At 41.1% G+C, this 27848-nt stretch overlaps 2 protein-coding genes across 2 annotated transcripts in view; both read left to right on the top strand.

The window, feature by feature from the left end:
• Nucleotides 1–5727, top strand: part of psip1b (PC4 and SFRS1 interacting protein 1b) — a 9056-nt gene extending 3329 nt beyond the window's left edge. Inside the window, exons 8-13 of the mRNA XM_087176127.1 lie at nucleotides 540–1486; nucleotides 1685–1773; nucleotides 1871–3095; nucleotides 3221–3322; nucleotides 3489–3804; nucleotides 4492–5727. Of these exons, the coding sequence (XP_087032253.1) occupies nucleotides 540–1486; nucleotides 1685–1773; nucleotides 1871–3095; nucleotides 3221–3322; nucleotides 3489–3804; nucleotides 4492–4511 (2699 nt within the window). The 3' untranslated portion in view covers nucleotides 4512–5727. The remainder of the gene's footprint in view (nucleotides 1–539; nucleotides 1487–1684; nucleotides 1774–1870; nucleotides 3096–3220; nucleotides 3323–3488; nucleotides 3805–4491) is intronic.
• LOC111661056 (tetratricopeptide repeat protein 39B-like) lies at nucleotides 5347–27848 on the top strand. Its single transcript, XM_023414517.2, has 20 exons — nucleotides 5347–5477; nucleotides 6535–6991; nucleotides 15539–15573; nucleotides 15783–15887; nucleotides 16005–16136; nucleotides 16332–16402; nucleotides 16529–16596; nucleotides 17147–17211; nucleotides 17372–17477; nucleotides 17905–17970; nucleotides 18179–18287; nucleotides 18582–18649; nucleotides 18823–18882; nucleotides 19275–19436; nucleotides 19814–19905; nucleotides 20138–20258; nucleotides 20407–20518; nucleotides 20644–20761; nucleotides 20862–20978; nucleotides 21676–27848. The coding sequence occupies exons 2-20, from the start codon at nucleotides 6953–6955 to the stop codon at nucleotides 21770–21772; spliced, it is 1743 nt and encodes a 580-aa protein (XP_023270285.1). The 5' UTR covers nucleotides 5347–5477; nucleotides 6535–6952; the 3' UTR covers nucleotides 21773–27848.

Here is a 27848-nt window from a genome sequence, read left to right as displayed (position 1 = left end):
TCCGATGAACCACACAGATATTATATATTTAGATTAGGGTTGTGCCATCTTAACCGTAGTCCGATCGTTAGCCTGTCACATTGTGGACATTACCAAGATATGATCGTCACGTTACGTTGAGGGTTCGCCTTCTTTCTCGTCAGTGTGTAACCTGAGCGACGACAGGAAGATGACAAATACATTTTATGGCTGTTAAAACTAAATTGTCATCACAAATAATACGTCTCTCTCATATAACATATACACATGAAACTGTGGCAGGCAACTTAGATTTAATATTAATGTAATCCGACAAAAAGAAGTCAGATATCGCCTCGACATTTGTAAAGGCATCGCTGATCGTTCTGATTATCGTCGATCACCGATATCACCGTCCATCGACACAACCCTAGTTTAGATATTTGATTTGATTGGGGATGCGGGGGTCTGGGTGCTCTCTGACGCAGCTGTACTTTCTGCCAATAAACAATAATCAATAATCTTTAGAATGAAACTGCATCAACAGACGTCCAAGTTAAAACCGTCTCTTTCTCCAACAGCCAGTAAGAAAGTGAAGACCACAGAACAAACGTCCAGGAACAACAGATCACAGAGAGACCGGACAGATGAGAAGGAAGAGAAGACGTCACAGAGTCAGGGAGTCAAGAGGAAGACAGAAGAGAGGGAGGAAGAGGAGAAAACAGAAGAGAGGAAGTCATCCGCGAGCCAAGGAGTGAAAAGAAAGATAGAGGAAGAGGAGAGAGTGGAGGAGAAGAAGAAAACCAAACAGGATGAAGGTGTGGAAGGAAATCCAGACGTGATGACGAAAGAGAAAACAGAAGAGAAGAAGTCAGCGGAGGGGATGAAGACGAGGAGAGCCGAGAAAGAGGATCAGAAGGAGGAGAGGAAAACACAGGATGAAAAGGACGTGAAGAAAGAGGAGAGGACCAGGAGAGAGACGAGGTCCGAGAGCGAAAGACAGGGAGAGCGGAAAACAGATGATGGAGAAGGAGAGAAAGAAGAGATGAAGGAGGCTCAAGGGAGGAAGAGGAAGAGAGAGAAGAAGGTGCAGAAGAAAATAAAGGTGTGGGTGAAGATCGGAAGTGAGGGAGGGAAGAAAGAACAGATGAAGAATAAGAGGACAGAGGAAAAAACGAGAGAAGGGACGAAGACGAGGAGAGCGGAGAAGAAGGAGAAGAAAACAAAGGACGAAGGAGAGGAGGGAAAGAAAGAAGACACGACAAGAAGAGAGGAGAAGGAAGGAACGAAGAGGAGGAGAGAGGAGAGGGAGGTGCAGAAGAAAACAAAACAGGATGAAGGTGGGGAAGGGAAGAATGAGACGAGGAAGACGACAGAGGAGGAGAAGTCGGAGAAAGAGGGGACGAAGACGAGGAGAGCAGAGAAAGAGGAACAGAAGAAGAAAACAAAGGATGAAGGGGAGGAGGGAAAGAAAGAGGAGGAGGAGGAAGGAGAAAAGAAGAAAGGAGGAAGTTCTGTGGACGAGGAGGTAAATCAGCCAAACAACACGATGTCGAGGCGTCTCATTTATCATCTGTTTAACTTTATCAAAAGAATCGCATCATGTGATTTAGATATTGAAATTGTTCATATTGTGATTTTGATCATATTTCGTTTTAGTTGTGCAGCTCAAATGAAAACCTTCATTCTTCGTATGTAATCTTGTTTTTCTTTTCTCTGTGTGCAGCGACAGCGCCGCCTAGCGGCCAAGAGGGAGAGTCTGTTGAAATCTCTGAGAGGTCTGCTGAAGGCCGGGAGAGGAGCGAAGAGCTCTCAGTGAGGACACACACACACACACACACACACACACACACACACGGATCAGTTAAAGGAAGTGTGTGAGTGTGTAATGTTTGTCTTGTGTTGTTTTCAGGAAATCAGGGGACGGAGCAAAGAAGAAGATCGAGATCAAAAAGACGACGAGTCAGAAAACACCAGACAAGAGGAGCCTGAAAAAATCAACCGTCGGCAAGAAAGTCGTTGGAAAGACGGTGATGGAGAAGAAGAAGAAGAAGATGGTGAAAAAAACGACAGAGGTCAGACTGAAAGAAGAAAAGGACGAGACAAAGACGCCAAAAGGCCGAAAGACGACAGCAGAGAAGAGCGACAAGACCAGGAGTAAAACAGAGGAAGTGAAGGCTAGGGAAAAGGATATCGGGCAGAAGAAGGACGACAAAACAAAGACGGAGGAAAAGAAAAATGAGGGAGTGAAGGAGAAAAAAGGAGAGGACAAGAAGAGCGATGAAACAAAGCAGCAGAAAGACGAAGAAAAGAAGGACGAGAGGAAAATAATCGGAAAGATCGTGAAAGCAACGGCCGGACAGGGGACGAAGGTTCAGGTGAAGACGATGATGGGAGGAACGACGGCGGCAGCAGCGACAGTGGAGGAGGAGCAGAAGAAGAAGGAGGAGAAGATGGACTGCAAAAAGGTAGAAGAGAAGAAAAAGATGGAGAAAGAGAAGAAGTCTGACGATAAAAAGATGGAAAAAAGCACCGAGGTAGAGAGGAAGTCTGAAAGAACAAGAGCGGCGACGGAGGACAAAAAAGACAAGGACGTAACAGAGGTAGAGAATAAGAAGAAGGGCAAGGAGGAAGAGGAGAAATGCAAGAAGAGCAGTGAAGAGGAGAAGAAGAACGAGGATGAACAAAAAGCTCAGAAGGCGTCTTCAACATCACAGGAGAAGAAGAACGAAGCAGAAAAGAAGAAGAAAGAGGTGAAGAGCGAAAAACCTGACGAGGAGTCGCAGGAGAAGAAAGACGACAAACCTACGGCGGATCAAAAAAACAAAACGGATGAGACAAAAACGAGGAAGAATAGCGTGGAGGAGAAGAAGGACGACAAAGAGACGACAGACGGAGCGGAGACGTCGGCGGAAACGCCGGCAGAGACGCGGCAGGCCGAGTCCAAACCGGACAAAGAGGCAAAACCAGAGACGACGAGTGCAGAAGAAGAAAGCAAACCAAAGAGCGATTCGTCGGACGGAGAGAAGGTGGAGGGGGAGGAGCAGCAGAAGAAGAGCTCGACCATGACGCTGACGGACTCGACTCTGCACAGAATCCACGGAGACATCCGGATCTCTCTCAAGTCCGACAACCCGGTGAGACACGCTCATATCAGACCGGGTCATTCACACATTTCTGTTAATGAATCAAACGACTTTTAGTGATTTTTACCACCTTTAATAATAATAATTCCTCCTGTTTGTTTCCGTCCGTCCTCCAGGACGTCAGTAAGTGTCTGGCGGCGTTGGATCAGCTCAGTATGGTTTACGTGACGTCCCAACACGTACAGAGACACAGCGAGCTCGTCGCCACCCTGAGGAAGGTACGCAAACACAATTAATCAATGAATCAATTAGTTGGATGGAAGACAACGAATCTGCAATTATTTTGATAATCCAATAAACGTTTAAGTCGTTTTAAAAGCAGAAAGTCAAAACCTGAAAACTGTGTTAAAGTTCTTTAATGTAAGTATTTCTGTTGATGTGTAGATGCGGTACTACAGAGCGAACCAGGCCATCATGGACAAGGCCTCCATGCTGTACAACCGCTTCAAAAACGCCTTCCTGGTGGGGGAGGGGGAGGAGGTGGTGAGCGCCGCCTTCCTGCGCTCGCTGCTGGAGGAGAAGGAGCGGGAGGAGGCCCAGAGGGCGGAGCTCTGCAGGGAGAAGGTGAGGAGGGAGGAGGTGCTGCAGGAGGTGAAGAGACGCATGGGGCAGGTGAAGGAGAAGAGGAGGAGCGACGGAGGAGGGGAGGAAGAGGAGAAGACAGAGGGGGGGGTGCAGAAAGAGGAAGATCAAACAGAAGGTAAGTCAGTGAATGTTTGTAGTTATATTTAAAATAAATACATGAAATAATTTTAATAGAATTTATGGCGCTACGAATGTTGGAATTAGATTCTTAATTTGGTTTTACTAAACGGTTCCACCTTACTAGCTTTTTTCCCCAGTGCAAACTTTGCTGATGAAGACCATGTGATACAGTTGAAAGCCCTGAAACAAGCTACTAACCAGATTTTAATATATTATATCAATAATGAACAATTAACCTTAACACATAATCATTAATTTATTCAACAATATATTGACAATTATTATTGTTTATTAATAAATTTATATGAATTATTATTGATCGAATGTATAGAAAAGGTAGACTAGATTTTTTTATTTTTTTTTTTACTAAATTAACTGGATAAGTTCAGTATTTTTTCTCATGTTATTCAATAAAAGCTTGATCATGATTAATGAGTTTTTAACTTTGTAGAAAATATTTGAAATATATATTTTCATTAGATTTATTTTATTATCATAAATTACCAAGATAACACAATTCATTTTTTCTTTTACTAATTAATTTAGAATACATAGATATGTTCTTATACATTTTTCATTTGTTAATTTTTATTATATTTTATTACAAAGAAACCTTTGCAAAAAGTTTGTGTCTTTATTTGTGTATTAATTGTGTTTCTCTCCTCCTCCCCTCCCCCCACAGCTCCAGTGGACTCTTCCTGAAGAGGCCTGGACTGAACCAACTCCCTGCTGAGGGGTGTGGACCTGAAACAATCCCCCTACATGCACAATGAGAATATCCACAACCATTTACCTCATCACACACACACACACACACACACACACACACCAGTTTATCACTCGTACAGCTGCTGTTTGTTTCCTGTTGTGTCAGCAGGAGTTAACCATGTTTGGGAGGTCTGTCACACCTGAGCAGGTATACTTTGTTTACCTGTTGTTGGTGTAGCTCATCCTGACGTATAAACTCCTGCTAACGTTGCTGCATTAGCACAATTCAGATTATTTTTAATTGGTTTTATACTGACTGAAAGTGACTCATATTTACCAGGACACTGTTTATCTCCTTCCACTAACACACTTTTTATTTATTTTAGTTTTCCGTCATGACATCAGCCACATGAGCATTACATACATTAACATTAACATTGTCCTTAACCTTTACCTGTCTTCTTAAAATAACCTAATCTGAGACCTTAATTATCTCTTGTGTGAAATGTTAAAACTCTTTTCTTTCTGCTTTTTGGATGTACCTGTACTGTACCTTTAATCCCTCGACATAACCATAATCTACCTCTGTTGAATATAATCTGTTATGAGGAGAAGGTTTGTGTTCTTCAGTTTGTTTTTATTTTCTAAATTTTGCAGTGTAGTAAGACTTTGTAAATTCACATTGTTGCTAACGCTCTTTAATCGTCTGCCTAGAAGCATGAGTATAATTAAAGTTAAAAATCTGCAGCGTGTTCGTCCTGTTCAGGGAGGATAGGAGACGACGGGGCTGATGGGAAATGTGGTTTAATTTGGAATGTGCATTATTTTAATTCAGTGTCATATTGGTGTTAAAACGACACTCGCAGCAGCTTTAAACTCTGTTACAGCATTAACATTCACACTGGCGCTGCTGGGGACGACCTGGTGCCTTGCTCAAGGAACCACAGCAGTAGATGAACGGTCAGAGCTGCTCAGTGTTTTTTCTTTGTACAGTAAGATATTTTATTCTGTATTTTATTGTGACAGTGAGATGTGTCTATTCTTTTAAATTTTGCAGTTACAGTTTTTTTTTTGTTTTTTTTAGATGCTGTTACTGACTCTTGTGTAAATATGTAATTTTTACTTAGATTTTTAAAACACCGTTGTACAAAGTGGAAATGGCGTCTCGAGTCGGATTATTTCACTCATTAAAGAGTTTATTCAATATTGACTTTTCTTTGTAAAATTATCATTATGTCTAAAAGTTACTTTTTCCTGTTAAATTACAAGTTCACTCAAAATGACTGAAATTACTTCGTTCTCAAATATAATATTTTTCTCAATTATTTTCTTGAAAGGTTTCGACATTATTCTCTAAAACATCAAATTACAACTTTACTCTTGAAATATTGACTTTCTTGAAAATTACAGTATATATTGTAATTAGAAAAAAAGTCACTAAATCAAGACTTTCATTGTATTTTTTTATAACAACTTTATTCTCAACCATTTTCTCAAAATCAAGACTTAATCCTCAAATATTGTGTTTTGACTCTAAATTGTGACTTAATTCTCCAAAATAAGACTTTGTGGTGTACAATTATGGCTTATGACTGTGTTTACAGCCATATGGCCATAAATGAGTGTAGAAAATATGAAATATAACCCTTTGCTTCAGCTTGAAGTATCTTATTACAGTGGTTCAGGTAAACAGTGGTAGGAACTTTTTTTTATATGTATTATGACTTCATTTTAAATAATTACTTTCTATGAAAATAGTTATGTTTACACAGTAAATATACAATAGAAATAAAATGTGGTATCAATTGTAATGATTACAAACTAATCTGCTTTTTAAATATATAAATATTTTTAAATGTGACTTTAAATTAACTTTTATCTAAAATAATATTTATATAGTATAATTTAAAAACAAAGTTGTATAAAAAGATAATTCTGAGTGATCATACAGTATGTTGCATAGCTAATGATGAACACTGTCTAATTGAACCTCTCTCTCTCTCTCTCTCTCTCTCAGTTTGGGGGGCGGAGAAACGGAAATACGGGAGGTGTGTTTTCTCTCGGTGTGTGTGTGAAACGTAGACGGGTTTTTTTTCCTCTTCACGGAAGAGAGAAAGAGAGAAGAGGAGGAGGAGGAGGAGCGGTGTGTCCAGAACCACCTCGACCGACTGAGAGAGAAGGACGAACCGGATAAAAAAAAAGAACAAATAACACCGGACACATCCCGGGAAATACGCGGGTCAGACAGACACCAGAGGAGGAGACGAACACACATCTGTGGCGCGTGAGGAGACAGAGGTGTGCGGCTGCAGCTCGAGGACGGACGCGGTGTGTGTCTGACAGAAATGGGATTGTGGTTCTCCTGAGAGCAACAGAACAGCAGTGGAACCTGGCCGACCTGCGGACCTGAAGGAGGACAGGCACCGGGCACAGACATGGCCCACGTAGGCAACGGAGCGACCGCGGAGGAGGAGGTGGGAGTCACACCGACACACTGCGACCATATTCCTCCAGTTATATCACTCCACCGTCCTTATGATGTCAGATAGCATAGTTTATTATTACACATATATTATTTACACGGAGATTTTGCATGTTGTATATTCTTGTAGTGCTCAGATATCCCTGTGTGTTTGGGATGTTCAGTGTTGAGTCCATGCTCTCATTGATTTTACAGTTCCTATAGAAACCTAATATATATTGTCAATATTATCACATATGGCATGTTTTGCATGAAAGAAATATTCCCATACAGTCCTGAATACAGTTTAGTGACCTGGTCCTGTTATATTATAGTACTTCTACCATATTTCTATGGTTGTGTTCCTGTAGTGATATATTTAAATATGTCTTCTAACAAATTGTTCTTTAAATAATTCATGATTCATCAACAATGACATTTTCAGAAGGTCAGAAACTGGATTAACAAGAACTTTGTCAGGGAGCAATTGTAAAGGGAACTACAGTCTTACACAGCCGTTTATTCTATATTATATACAGTATTCCTATAATTCTTTATTTATTATATTTTGTCTTTTTTGGGTGTTTAAATTTGAGTTTAGACACCTTATCATAGTAATTGTTTCTATAGTGCAACTGTTGTGGTGTTCCCATAGTGATAGTTTAAAGAGCCCATATCTTCAGTGGCATCATTCCACATTATAGTCTATAGTATTTTTTCAAAATAAAATACTTTCTCAATGACCTTGACAGCTGGTCAGTCTTTCTACGGAGATCTGCACTCACTAATAATTATAATTATTGTTAATATGTTTTGTAAGGTATACCATTACATTTACATTCAAACTACATTTACTGAATACTTTCCACATTTCTTCATAAACTTAAAGTTTTCTAAAGTTCTTTTGTCTTTATTAGAGCCCTTGGTCACTCTGCTGGGAGTCTACTTTACATTTTCTTACCTGTGTGTTTATGTGTAGAGCTACTGAGCTGTACGTCTTCATGGCTCAGCGCAGGTGAGCTGTGAGTAAACTGCTGATTAATGTATTTATCTACTGGCGGGGCCTAATCAGCTTTAAGTGAGGTGATACTATCCTGTGTGTGTGCGTGTGTGTGTGTGTGTGTGTGCATGCAAATGGCAGATCTGATTTCAACCTCAGGCTGGCCAGTGCACAACAAACACAGGAAGCTGGATGAGAATATGATGGTTGCTTTCTGAGGCTCAAACCTAACTGCATTTATTCTGGTCCAAAATGGCCGAACGATAACGTCGCTAATATCTAAATTATGGAGATGAAAATGTCCAAAATCACAGGACAGGAATCGGCGCTGGTGAGATTACCGCTTAATCTTTATGGTTCTAGTTAAACCTGATGTTCCACCCTTGTTCTTATTGCTCAAACAGGGAGTGCTGACTGGAAAAGGTTGAGCATCCCTACAGGGATCTAAGGATGAAGGAACTGTGGGGGTGGTTCAGGTTTTTGAGGTGTAGAGGTTCCAGGGGATTTTATTGTGGTTTGACAAAGCCCTAAATAGGTCTTGTTGAATGGTTGAGGAGGTGTTATGATTCTGAAAAGGGGTTTCAGAGGCACTGGATCTGTGAATGAAGAGGTTCATTGAGGTTCTAGAAATCCTTCAGGGTCCGTTTCAGAGGTTCATGCCACTTCAGGATGTTTCAAGAGATGTTACATGTTTGGGGTATTGGTATCTATGGTTTTTAAAAGGCTTTAATGGGCACAGAGGAGGTTCTATATCTTGTGTAGGAAGTCTTAAGGGTCCCTAAAGGTGTTTTTTAGGTTGACAAGGCCTGATTGGGTCAAATGATTCCCTTAAAGGATCTTGGGGAATCTGAGGGTAATTGTAGGAGGTTTGAGGGGTCTGTTCTGTGGGTCTAACAGGTCTTTAGGGTCCAGCCAGGGGTTTCATGTAGGGCATGACGAGATTACATCAGTCATGGTATGGGTATGTGGCGTCAAGGTATCTTTGCAGAGGCTCGAGAGATTCCTGAAGGAGTCTTGGGGTTTTTTTTAGTGGGTTGGTCTTAGCGATGTCTAAGAGGTCACTGTTTGCTGTATAACTTAAGTTGTCTTTGAAGAGGGCCAAGATGTCTGTACGTTCTACAGGTGAAGTGGATCTAGAGAGGTTTGAGAGGTTCTAGAGCTGCCACAGGAAGTCTTTCAGGATGTTTTAGTGGCTCCTGTGGAAATTTTAGGGCTCCAGGGTTCCCACAGATGTTGCACAGGTGTATTTGATTAAGTAGGGCCTCGTTACCTCTGAGGAGCTTCCAGGGTCTCTAGGGGAAAGGACTTCAGCAGAATAGTGAGCAGGGACATTGTTTCTTGGTTTCTTTTTCCCTGAAGATTTTTCCAGGGACTCTCTTTGATTTCACAACCACCGCAAATAAGGTCGTGAACGGGGGCTGGGTCTTGGTGTCGGGGCTTTTTCTGCGTCATATCTCACCAGCTCATCTCCTCATCCCGAGCTCACAAACATTCCTCTGTCAGCCTCCGTCCATCTAACTCATCACATTACAGAGGAATTCAGCTGACTTCGTCTGAGCTGTGAGGAATGTAGAACAAGCTGTGTTTATAAAAAAAAACAAAAAAAAACTTAAACACAGTGAAAGATTATCGTCCAAACTCGCTGCTCAGCAACACAACAATAACTGACACAAACACATAGACAGAAATCATGTCTCGTCCTTTCTGTTGAGACGAGCAGAAACACAGTTGACAACGTCCAGTGAGGATGTGTTGTCTCTGACCTTTGACCTCTTTGTTGTGATGTCACTCTAGGAGCTGGGAAGCCAATTCTGCCATTTAGCTCCGAGTAATTCTTTCTGTTAAAAACCCACAGATATGAATGGAATGTAAATACCACCCTAAGAGTTAATACAGCAAACACAATATCTTTTTCTTACCTTTATTTATCCTGCTTCATAATCACACAGTCGTCTGTTGTTGGCCACTGAGCAGCTCAGCTTTATTGTGAAAGATTGTGAAAACTGTGCCTTGCTTAAGGGACAATTACTCAGCATTTAATGACTCAATCATTCTGCAGATCAGACGTGTGGCTCCAGATTACAGCCAGAAAACTGTCGCCCACATTTCCTGATAATAGACAAAGTGAACATTTTATTTATGTTCATTTAAAATGATTGTATGTAGAGAGGAAGAAGGAAGTTTAATGGGTTCTCTGAGAAGGATCCAGAGTATCTGAGCAGGTTTCTTCTTTCAGTGAGCAAGTGCTCAGGCTTTCAAAGCAAGACAGACGTTTCTCTTAATAGGTCTAAGGGTTCTCTTCACAGGTTCTACATTTCTTTTATCAATTCTGTTTGTTTCTGTGCAATATGTAAGTATTGTTTTCTGGGCAGGATTTTCTGAAGACTTTCCAAGTTCTCTTTGAGCAGGTTTTGAGGCTTCATAAAGAGGTTGTAGAGGGGCTTGGAAATGTTTTAGGGTTCCTTAATGAGGTGACACTAAAATCCCTGAGGAAATGAGTAATTTCTTAAGCCCGAAGCTTGTCTGCTTTTAATTATAAGACGTTTTAATCCTAGGTCATTGGCCACCCAGTTGAGGGTAAACTTCATGTTTAATTTACATGTAGAGCTGATACTCTCTGGGCTGTCAGAGTTTAAATGAAACTCAAAACCCTTTGGACAGTCTCAGTATATATGGTAGTTAAAATGAAAAGTGTGACTGCCTGGACAATCGGGAGCAGCACCGTAGAGATTGCAAAGGCTTAACCGGACAATGCTGTATTATTTTACCCATAAGCAGCTGTTAAGTGTAACTATATCTTACCTACGGCACCGACAACCTTAGGTGATGAATGCAGACTGTTGTGTGACTGGCTGAGTTAGTAGAATGAGAATATTAAGAAAACACAAGACCACTGTCTGCCTCTCCTCGACCAGACACCCGCCGCTTTCTATTTCCTCTGTAGGGTCAAAGGTCAAGGCTACACCACTGGTATCAAGTAAAGACTATAGTAGCTCCACTGGGTCTGGGGAACACGGCGTCAGTAAACATAGTTGTTCTGGTGATCTTTGAGGAGGTTCCAGGTTGTGTGAATACCTTCAGGTCATTAAGGGGGTTCTGGTTATTCCTGTGTTGGTGCAAAGGGTTTTTGGAGGTCCTTAAAACATCACTGAAAGGGTCTTTCAGGGTTCCAGTCTCAAGGTGTCTACCCGAGGTTCTATGGTTAATCTGGAGGTTCTTTCTGTCTTGATGTTAGAGGGGTTCTATTATATGTTCTAAAGGTCTTGGAGGTCCTTATAACATCATCGAAAGGGCTCAAAAAGTTCATAAGGTGTTTCTATGCTGTGTTAGCACTTCTATGAATCTTTGAGCTTTTTGCATCATGGGTGTTCTAAGTGTGCTTGAGAATACTTTTGTGCTTTTAGAGAGGTTCCACTTTTAGAGATTCTTCTCAAAGTGTCATAGAGTGGGTTCTAAGGGTCTCGAAGGTCTTCTTGCGGTCACTGTTCAAACAGTACAAGATTGTATCATGGCTCTTCTAAGAATCATTGAGAATTCTTTGAGCTAATTGAGAAGGTTCTACGAGTCTTTTTGAGGGTTTTGTGGAACCCACTGGAGGTTTGATGGGTCATCGAGGATCTTTGAGAATGTGCCATGGTCTTTGAGAGGGTTCCACAGGTCATTGTATGGTTTTGATAGGTCATGTAGTGGGTTCTAAGGGTCTTAAAGGTTAAAATCTATTTAACAAGCGATGGGGGTTTAATTAAAAAGGTATCTGAGGCTTCCAATGGGTCAGTGAATCTGCTGTGGAGCTACTCTTGAGGTTCATCTGGAGGCTTCTGGAGGTTTGGGAGATCAGTGAAGGGGGTTATAGACTTCCTTAAGGAGGTTCTGGTGAGCACACATAGTGTTAGTGCTTCTTAAGGGGGATTTGTAGTCTTTAACAGGGTTTTCTGAGAGTTGTTGGGAGTTTCCCAGCTTCCCTGAGAGTCACTGGGTTGTTTATGTTAAAGTGCCTTTGTTTGGTAATAGGACACAGTGTGTAGGTTCTGACTAATTGATTAGAAAGCTGCTGCTGTCACAAGAGAAGCCTCTCTGACTTTGACCTCTCCTTGTGTGTGATATCATACACTGGTGTCCCTGCGGCTTTTTCCACATCTCCCGTTTTCAAACTGCTGTCGAATGAAAAACAGTAAAAACCTGCTGCTTGTGCTGAAAAACCTTTGATGCTCACTTTCTCCCTCCTGTTTTTAAACTTTCATTAGGTCACAGTCAGCCTCAGATAAACCATCCATCCATTAGCTGTAGCTACAAATGTGATATGGTAAGTGTTATCTAGGGTTTACAGCCTTTTCAGCCATAAAACAAAAAATCTATTTTGTCACAAGGGTTTTCAGTGTAAGAGCGTTGTGTATTATAGAAAACAAAACTGTCTGGATCAGGTTTGCAGAAATGAGACAAGTCTAAAAGTGGTTGTCAACAGTGATTGTTTTTCCTTTTAAGTCAAATAGTCAGGAACTTATTTCATTGCATAATAGCTGCTGATTAAAAAAGGCAAAGAATGAAAGAAATGGGGAAGTAGAAAAAGAAAGAGAGAGCGTTTTTGTGTTATGTGTTGAGTATGTAGCACAGAGATGTGATACTGGACAGATTCACAGAAAATGTACAATTCTGGTAATCAAGTAATCAATATTCTGGCTGCAGTTTCTGAAATGTGAGGATATTTTTCAGTTTTATTTCATTGTTTCACTGTTTTCTGTTATTTTATAAACTAAACGATTCACATTTTGATCAAGAAAATAACTGGTAGATTAATAAAAAGAATAAATGAAAATAAATATTGCAGGCCTATACTTTGCAGCTTTTTATTTATTAAAGTGCCATTATGAAAAAAAACACCTCAACTGAAAACCTGTGGCTGCAAAAAACTTCACCCGTCGTGTCAAATTTAAGATTTTATTGTGTTAATGTGCTGGACTGACTGGTGAGACAGCATTCAGCTATGGTAACACACACACACACACACACACACACACACACACACACACACACAGCAGGAGGTTATGGAGTTTGTGTTTGGATCGCTGTGAACGTTGCAAACTGACAAAAACAGTGACAGAGTGTGAGGGAGTGTCAGAGAGAGCATCTGTTTGCATGGGAGAGAGAGAGAGTGATGAACCTGTGAAGAGAGAGCGTCTGCTTCGATTCACACATGCTCTTATTTTCTCATGTTTGTCAAGCACTTCTGACTATAACCGTCCTCCATCTTTCTTTCTGTCCGCCCACTTCTCTCTTTATTTTTATCTTGAAATGACAGGGTGCACGAGCCGCAGTTTTCCATTTGACCTTGTTGACCTTTAAGGAGACGTCCGTCTTAAAACAACAAGTGCTCATATGAACACTGAAGCAGGATCATTCGTCCTCTCCACACTAGACGTTGAAGGATCATCCCACATTTCTGTTTTGCAGGCAATAAAATCCTTACTGCTTTTTAAAAAAGTACTTAGTTAAAGGTCCAGTTTTTATTTTCAAGTGTTGATCCATAAGAAGATATATTTGTGGTCATCTCAGTGTAGTTTTACATCTCCTCTCTCAGGCTTCTCTCTGCAGCTCTAGTAACAACAGGTCGGTGAGCCAATCAGAAGAGAGGAGGCTCTGAGCCTCTCTTCTGATTGGCTGACTGTTTTCTGAGTGATCCAATAAAAATAAAGCAGATTTCAGGTAAAAACACTCAGAGAAACCAAATCCTGCAAGGTTTGGATGGTGGGTCCAGGTGGGCGGGGCTTGGTGACTGCTTTGTTGTGACATCACAAAGTTCCAGAAGTCCTGACGGCTGGTTTTAAGGCTCAGTTTCTGAATACAGGCTGTGTGCATTTCTCTGTGGACTGAGGCTTTGATACTTTCACAGTATTAATATAGAAGCTAGAGCTGATCTATAATCACACTACACATGGACACAGACCTTTACACTGGAGCAGCTTTGAGGTTATAGAATGATTGTCGTCATGGTTAAAAGAAACAACGTTTACTGTTGATTTGAAACATCGTTCTGCTGTGTTTATGTTCCTCCCCGACCTCCTCCTAACGCTGACAGTGGCTCTTCATACTGCCTCACCTCTCTTCCTCCTTCGCTCCTCTGGCCACTAGAGGTCGCTGTCACTTGAATGTGAAATGTGAATCTTTTGGGCTGTTTTCCACGAGCAGATTGTTCAGTGGACGTACAGCAGTGTGTCTATCTGGGTCACAGCGGTGAAGTGCGGTTGTGTCTGTGTGACCACAGCGAGTCGATGGCTGCAGCCTCAGGCCCTGAGCTGCTCTGAGTGTGTGTGACTGCAGCTGTACGTTATTATGTAAGGAGCCACTGGGGCTGCTATTATTAGCCTGCTACTGAGGCTCCAGAGACAGACGAGTGTGTGTGTGTGTGTGTCTGTGTGTGTGTGTGTGTGTGTCTGTCTGTGTGTGTGTGTGTGCGTGTGTCTGTGTGAATTCAATGCTGTTGCTTTCAAGTTCACATGTTGACGCAAAAATAGAAAATGCGTTGGTTGAGGACTCTGTGTGTGTGTGTGTTGTGTGTGTTTGTGTGGCTATAAAATCTTATCATGAGAAGCTGAAACTCCTTGAATAAACAGTGTGAGCTCATGCAGAGCTGATGCCTTTGAAATCATACAGAAGCCAATCAGCAGCCTCCACAGCTGAGGGCCACAGTCTCTGCAGCTGCAGCTCCTCTCACGGCCCCAGGGTGGCGTCTGCACCAACAGTCAACAGGAAAGTTCTCCACAGCTGAGAATTCCTTCTTCTCCTCACTCATTCCTTCCAGTGACCCAATAAAGACCTTCAGGACCCTTAAAACCAAGTCCGCAACCCATCAAACCTCCACAAAACCTCAGTGCATTCTCAAGGACCCAAGAACTCAGGAGCGATCAGGCGTTACCTGACTCAGTCCACCACCCAGACCCTGGTTACCTCTCGCCTCGACTGCTGCAGTGCTCCTCTGGTGGACCTCTCTGTGTTCAAGGATCTCTTGAAGACTCTCCTAAGACCTTTAACTGGCTCTTACTTTGCACTTTCTCTGCACTTCTTGAGCTGATGTCCTTCACTTATCAAACAGATGTAGAACTTATTCTCCTATCGCTCTGAAGCGTCAGTGATGTGATGGATGGATTCTGAGATAATGGATCCCTGACATTTTGAATCTCTCTTTCTTTAGTCATTTAGCACCACCCTTTGTGGTTGTCTGATTGACTTTCAAACCAGAAATGTCACCAGTCACTTCGTACGGAGGCTCAGGTTGAGGGGCCCCTGACTCTTGGGGCCCCGTGGGCCTGATCTTGGGAGGCCCGTTCACTGATCTATACGTGGGTGTGAATGACTTCCTCTACCTGCTTCCTGACTCCGGATGTGTAATTCATGTGTGAGTCCTGCAGGGGGCGCAGGTCTGTCCTGAACCTGTGTGGCTGTCAGATCCTACTGACCTGAGTGACCTCACCTCTCCACCAGCAGCCAATCAGACGGCAGATAGTGTTGATTGATGTTGTTTTTTGGAAGATGAATCTAACCAGACTGCGCTTCTGTGTTCTCTAGGACTGCTTTGAAGATGCCTACGACCGGATCCCAGCGTGAGTACAAACACACACACACATACAAGCATGGTGTGTGTGTGTGTGTGTGTGTGTGTGTGTGTATAAAGATGAAGATCTCTCAGCAGCGCATCATTTCCTGTCAGACTCTTTCACATTTAGTCACTTCCTGTCTTGCTGTTTTCATTTGTGGATTCATTTTCTTTATGTGTGTGTGTGTGTGTGTGTGTGTGTGTGTGTGTATACAGGGCGTGTCAGATGGATCTGCAGACAGCCATCCAGGAGACTCAGTGTGCTCTCAATCTGGTCCTCAACAACAAGTTCTCTGAAGCCCTGGACCTCCTCAAACCATGGTAACCACGGCAACATGTTTCTCTGTGTGTGTTTGTGTTATGTAATACAAACATGTTACCTATCATAAACACTACTGTACATTGTGTGTGTGTGTGTGTGTGTGTGCGCGCGCGCAGGTGGAAGGACAGTATGTACCATGCGTTGGGTTACAGCAGCATCCTGGTGATGCAGGCGACCATGACGTTCGAACACAGAGACATCCAGACTGCCATGGCAACCATCAAGGAGGCGTTACACACCTGTCAAAGGTGAGACTGTTTGAGTCTTTGAAAACACCAAATATTTTCTACTGGTGTTTTCACACTGGTGTTTTCTGCCTCCTGGAAATAGCCATATCCTCGTTCTCTGAAGGTTCTTTAACACACTTCCTGTAAATGGCGATCTGCAGCTCGTACCGTGTCTTTCATCTTCTAAAATCTAAAGTCTTCAAACTGTTTCTCCAGGTTCAGGAAGAAGAACTCAATGGTTGGATCGTTGTCCAGTCTGATCAGCAAGCAGTCCAACCTGCAAGAAGGTACATGAACACACACACACACACACACACACACACACACACACCCTGCCGGAAGTGCAGCTAAGAAAACGGAAAACAAAACCAAAACCAGCAGGAAGTCAGTGTGTTGTGTTTGTGTGTTTGCAGAGGAGATGCATGCAGAGATCTGCTACGCTGAGTGTCTCCTGCAGAAAGCCACACTGACATTTGTACAGGTTTGTTTCATCAGGAGTGAACCCTTTAAAGCTGCAGTTCTTCCGACGTCCACTAGATGCTGCTCACGTCACTTCTTCTAAATGTCTTTTTCTTAAGTATAGCGTTACTGAAACACTATTAAAGGTTAAACAGGGGAGCATATATGTGCTGAACTGCCCGGTTTTAGCCGTGCAGTTCCCAACCGTTTAACATAAAGTCCACTCACTTGTGACCCCTTTATCGCAGTTTGATCACCTCAGTGTGGACATGAGATGTGATTTGTCCAATTTGAAAAGTGAATTTCATTCTCAGATTGTTTGATGTGAAGTATTGTATTAGAGGCATTTCAAAAGTATCTGACCAAACAATGAAGTAAATCTAAACACTTCAAATCATCACTTCAGAAACTTCCTCCATGCTACCCAAGTATGTATTATTTTGCATATTATACCCAATACACACTTAATGGGACTTATGGCTGATACTGACATGTTTCTACTGAAGATGCTGTGGATAAGGCCGTAAGCTAATCGAATAAGATGTAATTATTCACCTCTTTCTCTTTTCCAGGATGAGAACATGATCAGTTTTATCAAAGGAGGCATCAAGATTCGAACAAGCTACCAAATCTACAAGTGAGTGATCGATTCAAACCAAACGTAAAACATCTTGCTGGACTGATGGCTACAGATGTTCCCTTGTAAAATATTTGCTTTTAAAGGCTTTGTGACGTAGTGACCACGACCGTCTTTGTTCATTTCAGTATAACTGTGTATGTTTCATGTCGTCCGATAGGGATTGTCAGAACGTGATGAATGTCACTCAGAATCTGGCCGGCCAGTCTGATGCGTTCAAACAGTTTGAGGGCGGAGTCAAGCTGGGCATCGGGTCCTTCAACCTGGTGGGTTTTTTTGTTTTAAAGACAAAGCTTTGTTTTATTCCCCCTGCTGTCCCAGAGGGGAGGAGTTTAAGTGCAACAGATTTTCAGTCACATCAAAGTTTTCTGTCTTTTCTAATGTTTCGGTTCTGTGTTGTGTTATGACGCTTTGTAGCAATTGTATTTGGTGTCTCAGCCAAATGAAGGGTTTAAGAGTTGGTTGTTAATGTGATTTAAGTCAGTGAATGAGTGTGGGGAAGGTAACCGCTTTGTTATTTGTTCTTTTCTATTTGTTTATCTGTTTTTTTTCTCTGTCACAATTAGACGTATGTCATCAGCATATTGGCGAATCAGAGCTATAGACGTAGCTGTAGAAAGTACACACAATCTGATCAATTTAAAGTGTAATTTCACTATAATGTGACAATATTCTCTGTCTCTGTTTCTTTAGATGTTGTCTCTCCTCCCTCAGAGGATCCTGAGGTTGTTGGAGTTCATTGGATTCTCAGGAAACAGGGTGAGTTCAGCCTCTGAGGTTTTCTTAATAAGAAAAATAATTATTCCACAAGACGTTTAATTACTGAGTTGTTATATTATTCACTTAAGAACTTATGTTTTGTTTTCATGTCTTAACCCATCCTCTGTTTCTGCTTCCTTCACAGTAAAAGTGTAATCCTGAAGAAAGTAATTTGCATTAACAAGATTTTCTTTCTATTTCCTTGCAGGACTTTGGTTTGTCTCAGTTGAGGGAGGGGGCCTCCAGTCAGAGTTTGCGGTCGATCCTCTCCGCTCTGACTTTGCTCTTTTACCACACATATGTTTCACTGATACTTGGTAGGAAAACACAGACACTTTTGCCCTTTTTCCACATATTTAACACCCTTAAGCTGAACCACAGTCATCTGGCTCCAGAGCTGTGTCTTAATTTTTGTTGAGCAATTCTGGGGTCGAGTGTTGTTCCAATCAGAGGCTTTTTGGTACATGTGCTTTTTCTCTAATGCATGGAGTATTAGCTGTAAAACTCTGGTCCTCAGGTAGTTTTCATACTGTCAGTACATGAGTACAAGTAGGGCTTCTGTGAATGGGATCATGGTTGAATATAATGGTGCTCATGTTGTGTTTGATAAGGAACTGGGGAGGGGAACCTGGTGGAGGCTGAAGCTCTGCTGGAGCCATACCAACACAAATACCCCAAAGTAAGTCAACCACAAACACAACCACACAAATGTCTAATTTGGCCAAAATATCTCAAATATAGTCTCATGTGATAGAAAGAAAAAGAGAAAACACTTCTGATAACCAACAGTTTTGGTGTTTATGTTTTAACAGATATGAATAAAGAACATTCGGTTTATTTTTTGTCTCTCAGGGCTCCATTATTCTCTTCTACTCCGCTCGCATCGCCACACTGCGAGGAAACTTCGAAAAGGTCTGAAACGCATGCACACAATTCTGCTTCTTCACTTGTGGGGACCCTCATGGACTCTCACTAATACGTTCCCAATCCTTCACTTTTCCAAAAATGTCCTAACTTTTTTAAATAAATGTCCCCAAATCATTAAACGTCCTCATTCTCTAAAACAGTTTCCATTCATCAAGAAGATAGAAGTAAAAGACCAAACAAACAGCAGCAGCAGCAGCAGCCGTGTCATAAGACATAAAATTCAGATATATCCTAAATGATGTGTCAAAAAAAAAAGAAGAATTTCATTTCAGTTATGAATTTTAAGCTTTAATAATTCTTTCATCCCTCTCTTTCTGTTTGGACCTTGGCCCTGTGTTGATGTTGTGTTGTTGTGTAAAGTGTTATGTGTGTTTCAGGCCCGGGCCAGGTACGAGGAGTGTATCAGCAGCCAGCAGGAGTGGAAGCAGATCCACCACCTGTGTTACTGGGAGCTGATGTGGACCCACTCCTACCAACAGGAGTGGCAGCAGGCGTACCGCTACGCCGACCTGCTGTGCAAGGAGAGCCGCTGGTCCAAGGTACGCACGCACAAATTCAGAACATCGCACGCGAGATCGACACCGTATAACTACATTTCTGCATTTCTGAAACTTTTTTTTACTTGTTTTAAAAGGAAATTTGAGGATTCATAAAAAAACAGATTAGTTCATTAAGATTTTCTTTTGATCTTTCTTGAAGAAGCTGGTTTTCATTTATTTATTTGCCTATATTTATTTTTTTCTAATAGGGAGCCTATTATGCTTTGATCATTAAGAGATGACTCTTCACGAATGCATTTGTCTGTGGAGGGAAGATAATACGGCAGGACTGTCGGCTGATTCAAAAGTCAAAGTGATTCTGTGTCTGTGAGCTGACTGAGAAGTTAATCCCCATCTCCACTTCCTGCCCTCTGCAGGCGATCTACGTGTACCAGAAGGCAGCCATCCTCAGCATGATGTCGGAAGAGGAAGTGAAGAAGACGGGCGAGGACATTGTTGAGCTCTTTAGGTCATTCAGTCAAATTTTCACTGTAAAAAAGTAAAATACATTTTTAGAACGTTAACTTTGGTAAATCAAGGACGTGATTTTTGCAATGTGACTATATTTTCAGACAGAGATATTTTTCCAAGAGAGAGGAAACACTGGACTTAGATTCATCATCGTTAGCGTTAGCAGCTGAGGAATGAACTGTGCCAATGAGGGCCCCCACTTGTACAAACGGGTGTATTGGTGTGTGCAGGCAGGTGGAGGGGTTGAAACAGCGCCTGGCGGGGAAGTCGATCCCCACGGAGAAATTTGCAGTGAGGAAGTCCAGACGCTACAAAGCCGCTAACCTCATCCCCCTGGTCGTCCCCGCACTGGTATTCACACGTACACATCCTTCACACTCAGATAAATCACCAAGAAACGTTGGGTGTCTTCAACTGGGCACCAAACTTTACGTCAGTCCATTTATTCTGATGAGGCTGGTATTTAAAAGTAATAATTGAAGATGTTTTCTCTCTGTAGGAGATGATGTACGTTTGGAACGGTTTCACCATCGTAGGGAAGAGAGCCGACTCCACCGAGGCCCTGCTGGTTACCATCGAGGCGGCGGAGGAGCGGCTACGCAGCGACCCCAGTGAGTTAAAAAACAACACCGGAAATTTCTTCCTGTTGTGTTCACACCCTTGAATGTTTGTATGTTGTTAACGCAAAGTCAGGACAGTGTTGCTAAGTAACTCACTCTCTCGCTCCATCATTCAGGCCCATCAGAGTTTCATCCAGACGACAGCTGTCTGGTCCAGATGTTGAAGGGCCTCTGTCTGAAACACCTGGGCAGGTTACTGCAGGCTGAGCTCTGCTTCACACAGGTTTTGTCCAGGTAACACACACACAAACAGGTTCAGGTACTTAAGTGTTACTGTTTATCTTGAGAGCGGGAAGATGAACTCTCCTATCTGTGTTGTTGCTTGTACTTTCAGTGAGAGTCGTATCAGATATGATCACTACTTGATTCCCTTCACTCTCTATGAGTTGGGTCTGCTGTATAAACAACAGGGAGACTTCACCAAGGCCACCACCTACATTGAAAATGCCAAGTAAGTATATATAGATATATATATATATACCTTTTAAACACCTTTACATATCTTTTATATACCTTTATAAATCTCTATATATCTTCAAATGTCACGTGACGGCTCGAAAACTGATTCAAAGGTTTAAAAATGCTGGAAACACGGTGCGACTTTGTGGGTTGTTGAGGCGGATTGTGGATTGCTGAATTACACTCTAGAGAATTTATGCATTCATTAATTAATTCATGCATTCATCTGTCATTTCATTCATTTCTGCTTCAAGGAGATTCATGTGTTGGTTGGTTGTGAAACATTTTCCTGACTTTGACCAGCAGAGGTCCCTGTCGAGCTCTGATTTGAAAAGCTGTGTTGAAAGCTTCACTGGTTCATAAAAGCTTCTTCACCATCACTACTTTATAAACCTCTTTATATCTTCATATACATTCTTTAAACGCCTCTGGATACTTTCATACACCTTGACGTGCCTTTAACCCGCGAAGGTAAACAGCCTGTCCACAGCTGTACTGTAAGGAATGATAGTTATGTGTTAAAGGTATTAAATGTAAAACTCATATTGATTTGAGGTGAAAACATCTTCAGTAAAAAGGAGGAATTAACCCTCCTGAGTGCAGGTTCAGATGTTTGAGCTAAAAAAAAGTGTCATAATAACGTGAATCCTGTTGATTTTATTTAAGTTTCTGATTGATTTCTTCATCAGGACAAACTACAAGGACTACTCCATGGAGTCCAGACTGCACTTCAGGATCCACGCGGCCCTCAACAGCCTCAAAGGATCCCCTGTCGGCACTCCGTAACACTCCCAACACCAGTCAAGCTGCAGCTGGAAACAACAGCGTATGAAGCATGAATTCAGGGGTCACCCCCCCGACAGTTCAGCTGAAGTGAACGAATCCGTTGTGACTGCCTCGTAAAGAAGGAGCTTAGGTGTGTTTGCGGGGTTTTGGGATCACGTGTCCAAATGGACTCGGTTTTTCTTCATCGCTAGCATCCTTTATTTTATGTTATCTTATTTTTTCCTTATTTATTTTTTCAATAGCCTTGAAATATGAGATTATTTAAGCTTGTACCTCCTCTCAAACGGTACTTCCCATTAGCATCTGCCAGAGGTTTTACCGGTGGATGCGGAGCCATGGTTCATGGTTCTGACATCTGTTACTAGGAAACAAATCATGGCCTTAAACTAAAGTTGCAGCTCATCCGAATGCTCTCGTTGAATACGTGTATTTCTAGGATAGAATCATAAATACTGATGGATGTCAGGTTGTAAACCGTGTACTGATGCAGCAGGGAGAGGTGTGTGTGTGTTGGGACACACAGGATTCATGCTTTATATTTCCTTTAGTTGACAATGCATCATGCCACACGTGCACACGGTACACAGCTGTGTCCGTGCACACGCAAACCACAGCCTTCTCACCAACCGTGGCTTATGCAAACACACACACATACAGTACACACACAGATTAATACACACAAACGGCTGTAAACGCACACATTTAGCAGCAATATAGAAGAACTCGTGCTGTTACTTCTGAGTCATCGTGTCGGTCGGCGTCCATGTCGTAGTTCTCGTGTTTCTCAGAGGCAGAGCAGCTTTTCAGGCATCTACAGCGTGATTCCCAGATGCTACTTCCACATCTGGACCGGGATAACAGCCAGAATCTGCTGTCAGTCAAAGTCAATGACAATATTCCTGGTTCTGTTCTGCATTAATTTAGATCTTTTTATTCCTGAGCGCTGGCGAGAGTCAGAGCGGCAGCCATATTGTTTTTAGGTTGTCCGTCCATCCGTCTCATTCTCGTGGACTCGATATCTCGGTAACGCCTTCACCAAACTCGGCACGAACATTCACTAGGACTCGAGGGTGAACTGATTAGATTTTGGTGGTCAAAGGTCAAAGGTCACGGTGACCTCACAAAACACTTTTTAGGCATAACACAAGACAAACTCACATTAATGGTTCATATTTGATGTGACTCTGGATAAACAGGGATGTAATGAACAACTGGTCTGAGTGACAGAGGCAGACAACCACGATACTGTCCATCAAATGTAATGGTAAATCTGTAGGGGACGCCGCCACTAATCCCAAAGGTCAACGCTGTCGAGACAGTTTTCTGTTGGTCAACCGCACAAATATTCATGTCAAAGTTCACCACATCTGAACTCATTTGTTCAGCTGTTCAGTTATTACCCGGCCCGAGGACTGTGGTTCTGTCTTGGCTGAAAGAGGTGATTTCTTCACACAAAGCAGCTCTGTCTTTGAGAAATGTCTGCGCCACTAAAACTACACTCAGTCTGCGTTTGCTCAACCTTCTGTTGACAAAGTCAATAAAAGAACTGAAGGCTTTAGATTCATCTCGATGGTCGTCCTGTTTCCAGCTTCTCACGTTGTTACTGCTGTAGACGTATGGCTTTGGCCAACTTCTTTTTTCTTTTTTTAATATTAAGTAGTATTCTAATATATACAGTAAATTATGTAGATCACCAATATACATGAAGAGCAGTTTTAATATCTATTTATGTACTGATGAATAAAAAAGAAGCACAATCGATGACATCCAATCCCCACTACCAATATTAAAAAGAATAAAAATGTCTAAAGAGCTTCAAGAAATGTTTTACATGACCTGTCCTCATTTGGCTTCGAGTAGTTTGATACTATTTACTATGATGTATATTTACCAAAAAGGTTCAGTGGTTTTATACACGGTGGGAAACTTTCATCTTTCCCCCAGAGTATTGTTACAGATCATGTTGAAATCAATAAATCCGATAGAACTGTTTTTACCGATGATTTGACGAGTTCTGTCGTACGGTCCCAAACAACAAATAAGCAGCAGTCAACTTTGCTTCCACTTTAAACATCGGGCTGAGCACCATTTTTCCCGTAGGTTCGAGGCCAGGGTTAGGGTTCAGGGGTGTCGAGTCCAACTTGAACAAAAGCAACAGCGGTGAAAGTTAGCCTTCTCCCTATAATGAATGTATGAATCTGAAGACCAAAGTATATCTGTGTCTTTCTGTCTTTTGTTTGCTGGGTGTGTATTTTGTGCCTATCGGTGTCTGGGTGTAATTTCCTTCATGTCTTGGTGTGATCTGAAACTTTTCTTCCAAGCAATTTAATTTTGCAAAGTGCAGCAAATAATCAGGAGCTTGTTACAGATAAAGTCACTTTATTGAGTTTTACTCAAAAGACCTCAGTCCTGTATCTAAGAAAGAGGCAATAAGTACTATCGTACGATGTCTGATCAACTGCTAATGCTAGGAAACTTCCAGCAGAGTTTTTAGCTAACATTGATAAAGGTTCAGGAAAAAAAAAAAAATTTGACTCAGTGTAAAGATTAAAGGTGAAGCAACATTTGTTTATATGATCGGTTGATCAGTTAGCTCTTAAATGATAAGAAAAGACACCAAAATCCTCCATGTGCAATAAAACATTGATTTAACAAGAGTATATGCAAATTTAGCGCCAGACTCCTAGCTTAAACTATAGTGTTAGCATGTTGCCTGTTGTCACTAATCATAACATAGCATGCCAATATTTTCATCTTGTGTCAAAGAATATGATGCAATATTAACACAGTGTGTTACTGTCAATATGTTAGCATGGTATTAGCCCCGGTTCGTCTCTCATGCGTTATTACCAAAAATCTGAATCTGTTGATCTTTCAAAAACCAAGGGAATCTTTTAATAACACTTGCTGCATTTTCAAGGTATTTCCAGAATCATAGAAAACTCTTCTGTCCTTCTGAATAAAAAAAATAATCCGCCAACCACATACAACAAAACCCATTTCCCACGTTGCTGCTCAATGTAGGCAATGTTAGCCAGAGATTTATTTAATGCAACTAAATAGAGATACAAACACATTATTGTAAATGCAACTAGAAAATAAACAAATTTAATATCGACAAATTTTTCATTTGTGTCTTAATTGAGCAAGATAGAGGTTACGTTATTTGTTTGTTAAGAAGTGGAGTCGCAAACTTGGGAAATATGCAGTGGAATAAAATCATAATACATTTTGTCAGACGACATATGGAAGGTGTCTTTATTGATTCTGAAAATAAGTTGAAAACAGCAGTAAGTGTTGTTGTATGACCTGACCGGTGTCTTTACCCACGCTGATCTTATTGAGTGGATTAAGTATTGACCAGATTGATCCGCATTGAACAGATCTGATCGTAAAGGATCAACATAAACAGCATTTTTAATGTGGATAAAATTCTGTGTTTTGAGGTGAATGTAAATGTTTTAGCATGAAACCTACAATCGGTCTTACTGCGAGCTAGATCAATGTCACACAACAGACTGTTGTGTGCTGCTTCCAATCACAGCGCTCAATGATAGTTAGTTTTTTATCATTTAACAGGTAAGCTGATCAACATCACTCCCCAAAATATCAGTGTCATCCTTTAAAATCACGACCTTTTATCATCACAATACTCACGTTTCATTCAGTTGCTTATGTCAGTGCCTCTGTGTGTCTGTGTATAAACTGTATTTCTAAATAAGGTTTTCCATAGGATTTGCTTTGCATGTCAATCTTAAATATGTTTAATCTTTTTTTTTTTTATTTCTAATACGACACATTACTGTGTTATGTGCTTTACGGCAGGAAAAGATATGTCCCAATATTACTTTATGGTTATATGGTTAGAGATGATCCACGTGGTGCAATAAAATTAAATCAGAATAATTGTTCATTTTGAGTGATACGGCCTTTTGTCTTTTTTCTGCCACTGTTTCGCTTTGTGTTAGTTCGTCTTTCAACCTGTATTTATTCATTCTCCAGCCTTAAATATTAGATACACAAAAGAAGAGACAATTTTCTTGTCATTCATATACTGTAGTGCAATTTGCGTAGCTTAAAGTTAAAGTCGTCACACCGTGGTGGATCGTCAATAAAACAGCATTAAGAAAAGGAAGAAAATAACTATCATATAAATGTTTTTTGTATCCCTGGCTGCCATACAGAAAAGACAATTCTTTTAAAGAAACATAATACTTTTCATGATCTTTGCAAAATACAAGCTACAGCTGTTTCAACTGGATGTCATCAAGTTATTGTTCTTGACATTATTGCCTGCACACCAAGGACAAAACAAAAAGCTCATACTACCAGAGGAACATTGTTAGGGGGTAAAAATCATGGCTTTAAAAAGACAGCATTCCACTTTCTTTAATATTATAAGTGTTTATAATCTGTACAGCCATAACAGGAAATGACCACCAGACAAATACAGGTAAATGTTCATCACCTGCCAAGTCTCAGAAAATCTTGTGAAACGAGCGCAATGTTTGAGGAGACAAGGGTCAAGGGTTCAGGGGACAGACAAAGGAGAGCTAACCTGAACGCAAACGGTTTTAGCAACTGAAATGAAAAGTTAGCTAAACCAATTTCTTTCTGTCGCTAAAGGGAACATTGAGCTAGCCTAAAAGTACAGGCTGATTTTAATCAAGTTGGGAAAAAAAATGAGATTAAAGCCTTAGCTAGTTGAAGCCAACTGTTTTGTATGCTAACAAAGTTGCTCATCTAAAAATCGCTGCTTTTGTTAGCTAAAACACACTTTTAGTAGCTAATGACCATGAGCCTCATTCGAAACCACAGCAGCAAAGCTACACTACCTACATTAGCAAATATAGCAAACATTTAACTGTTAGCCATCCTAAACCCAACTATTACGCTAGCTGAACTTTCAACTAATCTCAACAAGTGTTTAGCTGCTGAATGAAATGGAATAGTTAGCTAACATCAGAGCAGATCATTAACCCGAACATAAATTAAGCTAACCTGAGCTAACTAATTTCTTTAATAGCTAAACAGAATCATGAGCTAACCTGAATCCAAACCATTCAAACAGTGGGCTCTTTACTAAAGCGACAATAAGGTCTTCTCATAGTTTGTGCTCATTTAACAAAGTTTGATAAGACTGCAAACACGAAGCTGGCGTCTGTAGAACCATGAGTGGAATGGCCTTATACATTTAAGGAATCTGTGGTTGACAAAAATGGTTCCTGATGTGTGTATTACGTATTAGTAATGTATATTATAGCTGCAATAGTGTGTTGTCCAAAATTACTATGTGTGCAATACATTTCAAAAGCCATAATTCTTTTGCTAGTTGCCTTTATAATCTCACAGAAGCAAACGGCTTCTTACTTTCTTCCTATTGATTCATAATGTTGGACTCGTCGCAAGCATTCACATATTGTCACCACAATGTCATAGAATTCATGAAAAGATTAATTTTGCCTTTTGCAGTATGTCTCCAAAAAGCAATATAAAAATATTCTTGAAAAAAGTGTGTATGACTTTATGCCGCCTGACCTCCAGCTTTCCGCTCATATGCTTGCACATGATTCGATCAGCCACAAAGAGATGTAAGACTCTGACTCATCAGCTGATCAGGAATTTCTCCCAAAATGTTCAGATGTGGTGAATGTGGGAACTCCGTTGTTGGTTGATAGTGTGATTAAATGTCTGTTAATGTTCTGTCTCTCCAGGAAAAGTTTGTACCAGCTGATCCAAACAAAAAAAGTAACAGATTTCTTTTGACTGGATTCAAGCAGATACGGGTCTAAACATGTACTGAGAGCAAATTCAACCTGTGTCACATGGAAACTTGTATCCTATTTGGTTAATAATGGTCTCCAGTTTGGTTTGGTGTTGATTTATTAACATTATTATTGACATGTAAATCTGAATCTGAACTAATCTGATCTGTCGGCATGAAGTCTCTCTGGTGATCTGTGTCTGTTTCTGTTGTTTCTGTTCGGCTGAAAGAGTTTATATTCTTTGTTCCCGCCTCTCTTCACTCTGGTTTTCTGCTTGCCATGATGAAAAAAATTAAACAATATATACTCAC

This window comes from Seriola lalandi, unplaced genomic scaffold, assembly GCF_002814215.2.
Source record: "Seriola lalandi dorsalis isolate HSWRI2012SDOR001 ecotype SW California unplaced genomic scaffold, Sedor1 jcf7180002054532, whole genome shotgun sequence".
Lineage (NCBI taxonomy): Eukaryota > Metazoa > Chordata > Actinopteri > Carangiformes > Carangidae > Seriola > Seriola lalandi.
The sequence above is the reverse complement of the archived record's forward strand: the minus strand, read 5'-3'. Positions and strand labels throughout refer to the sequence as shown.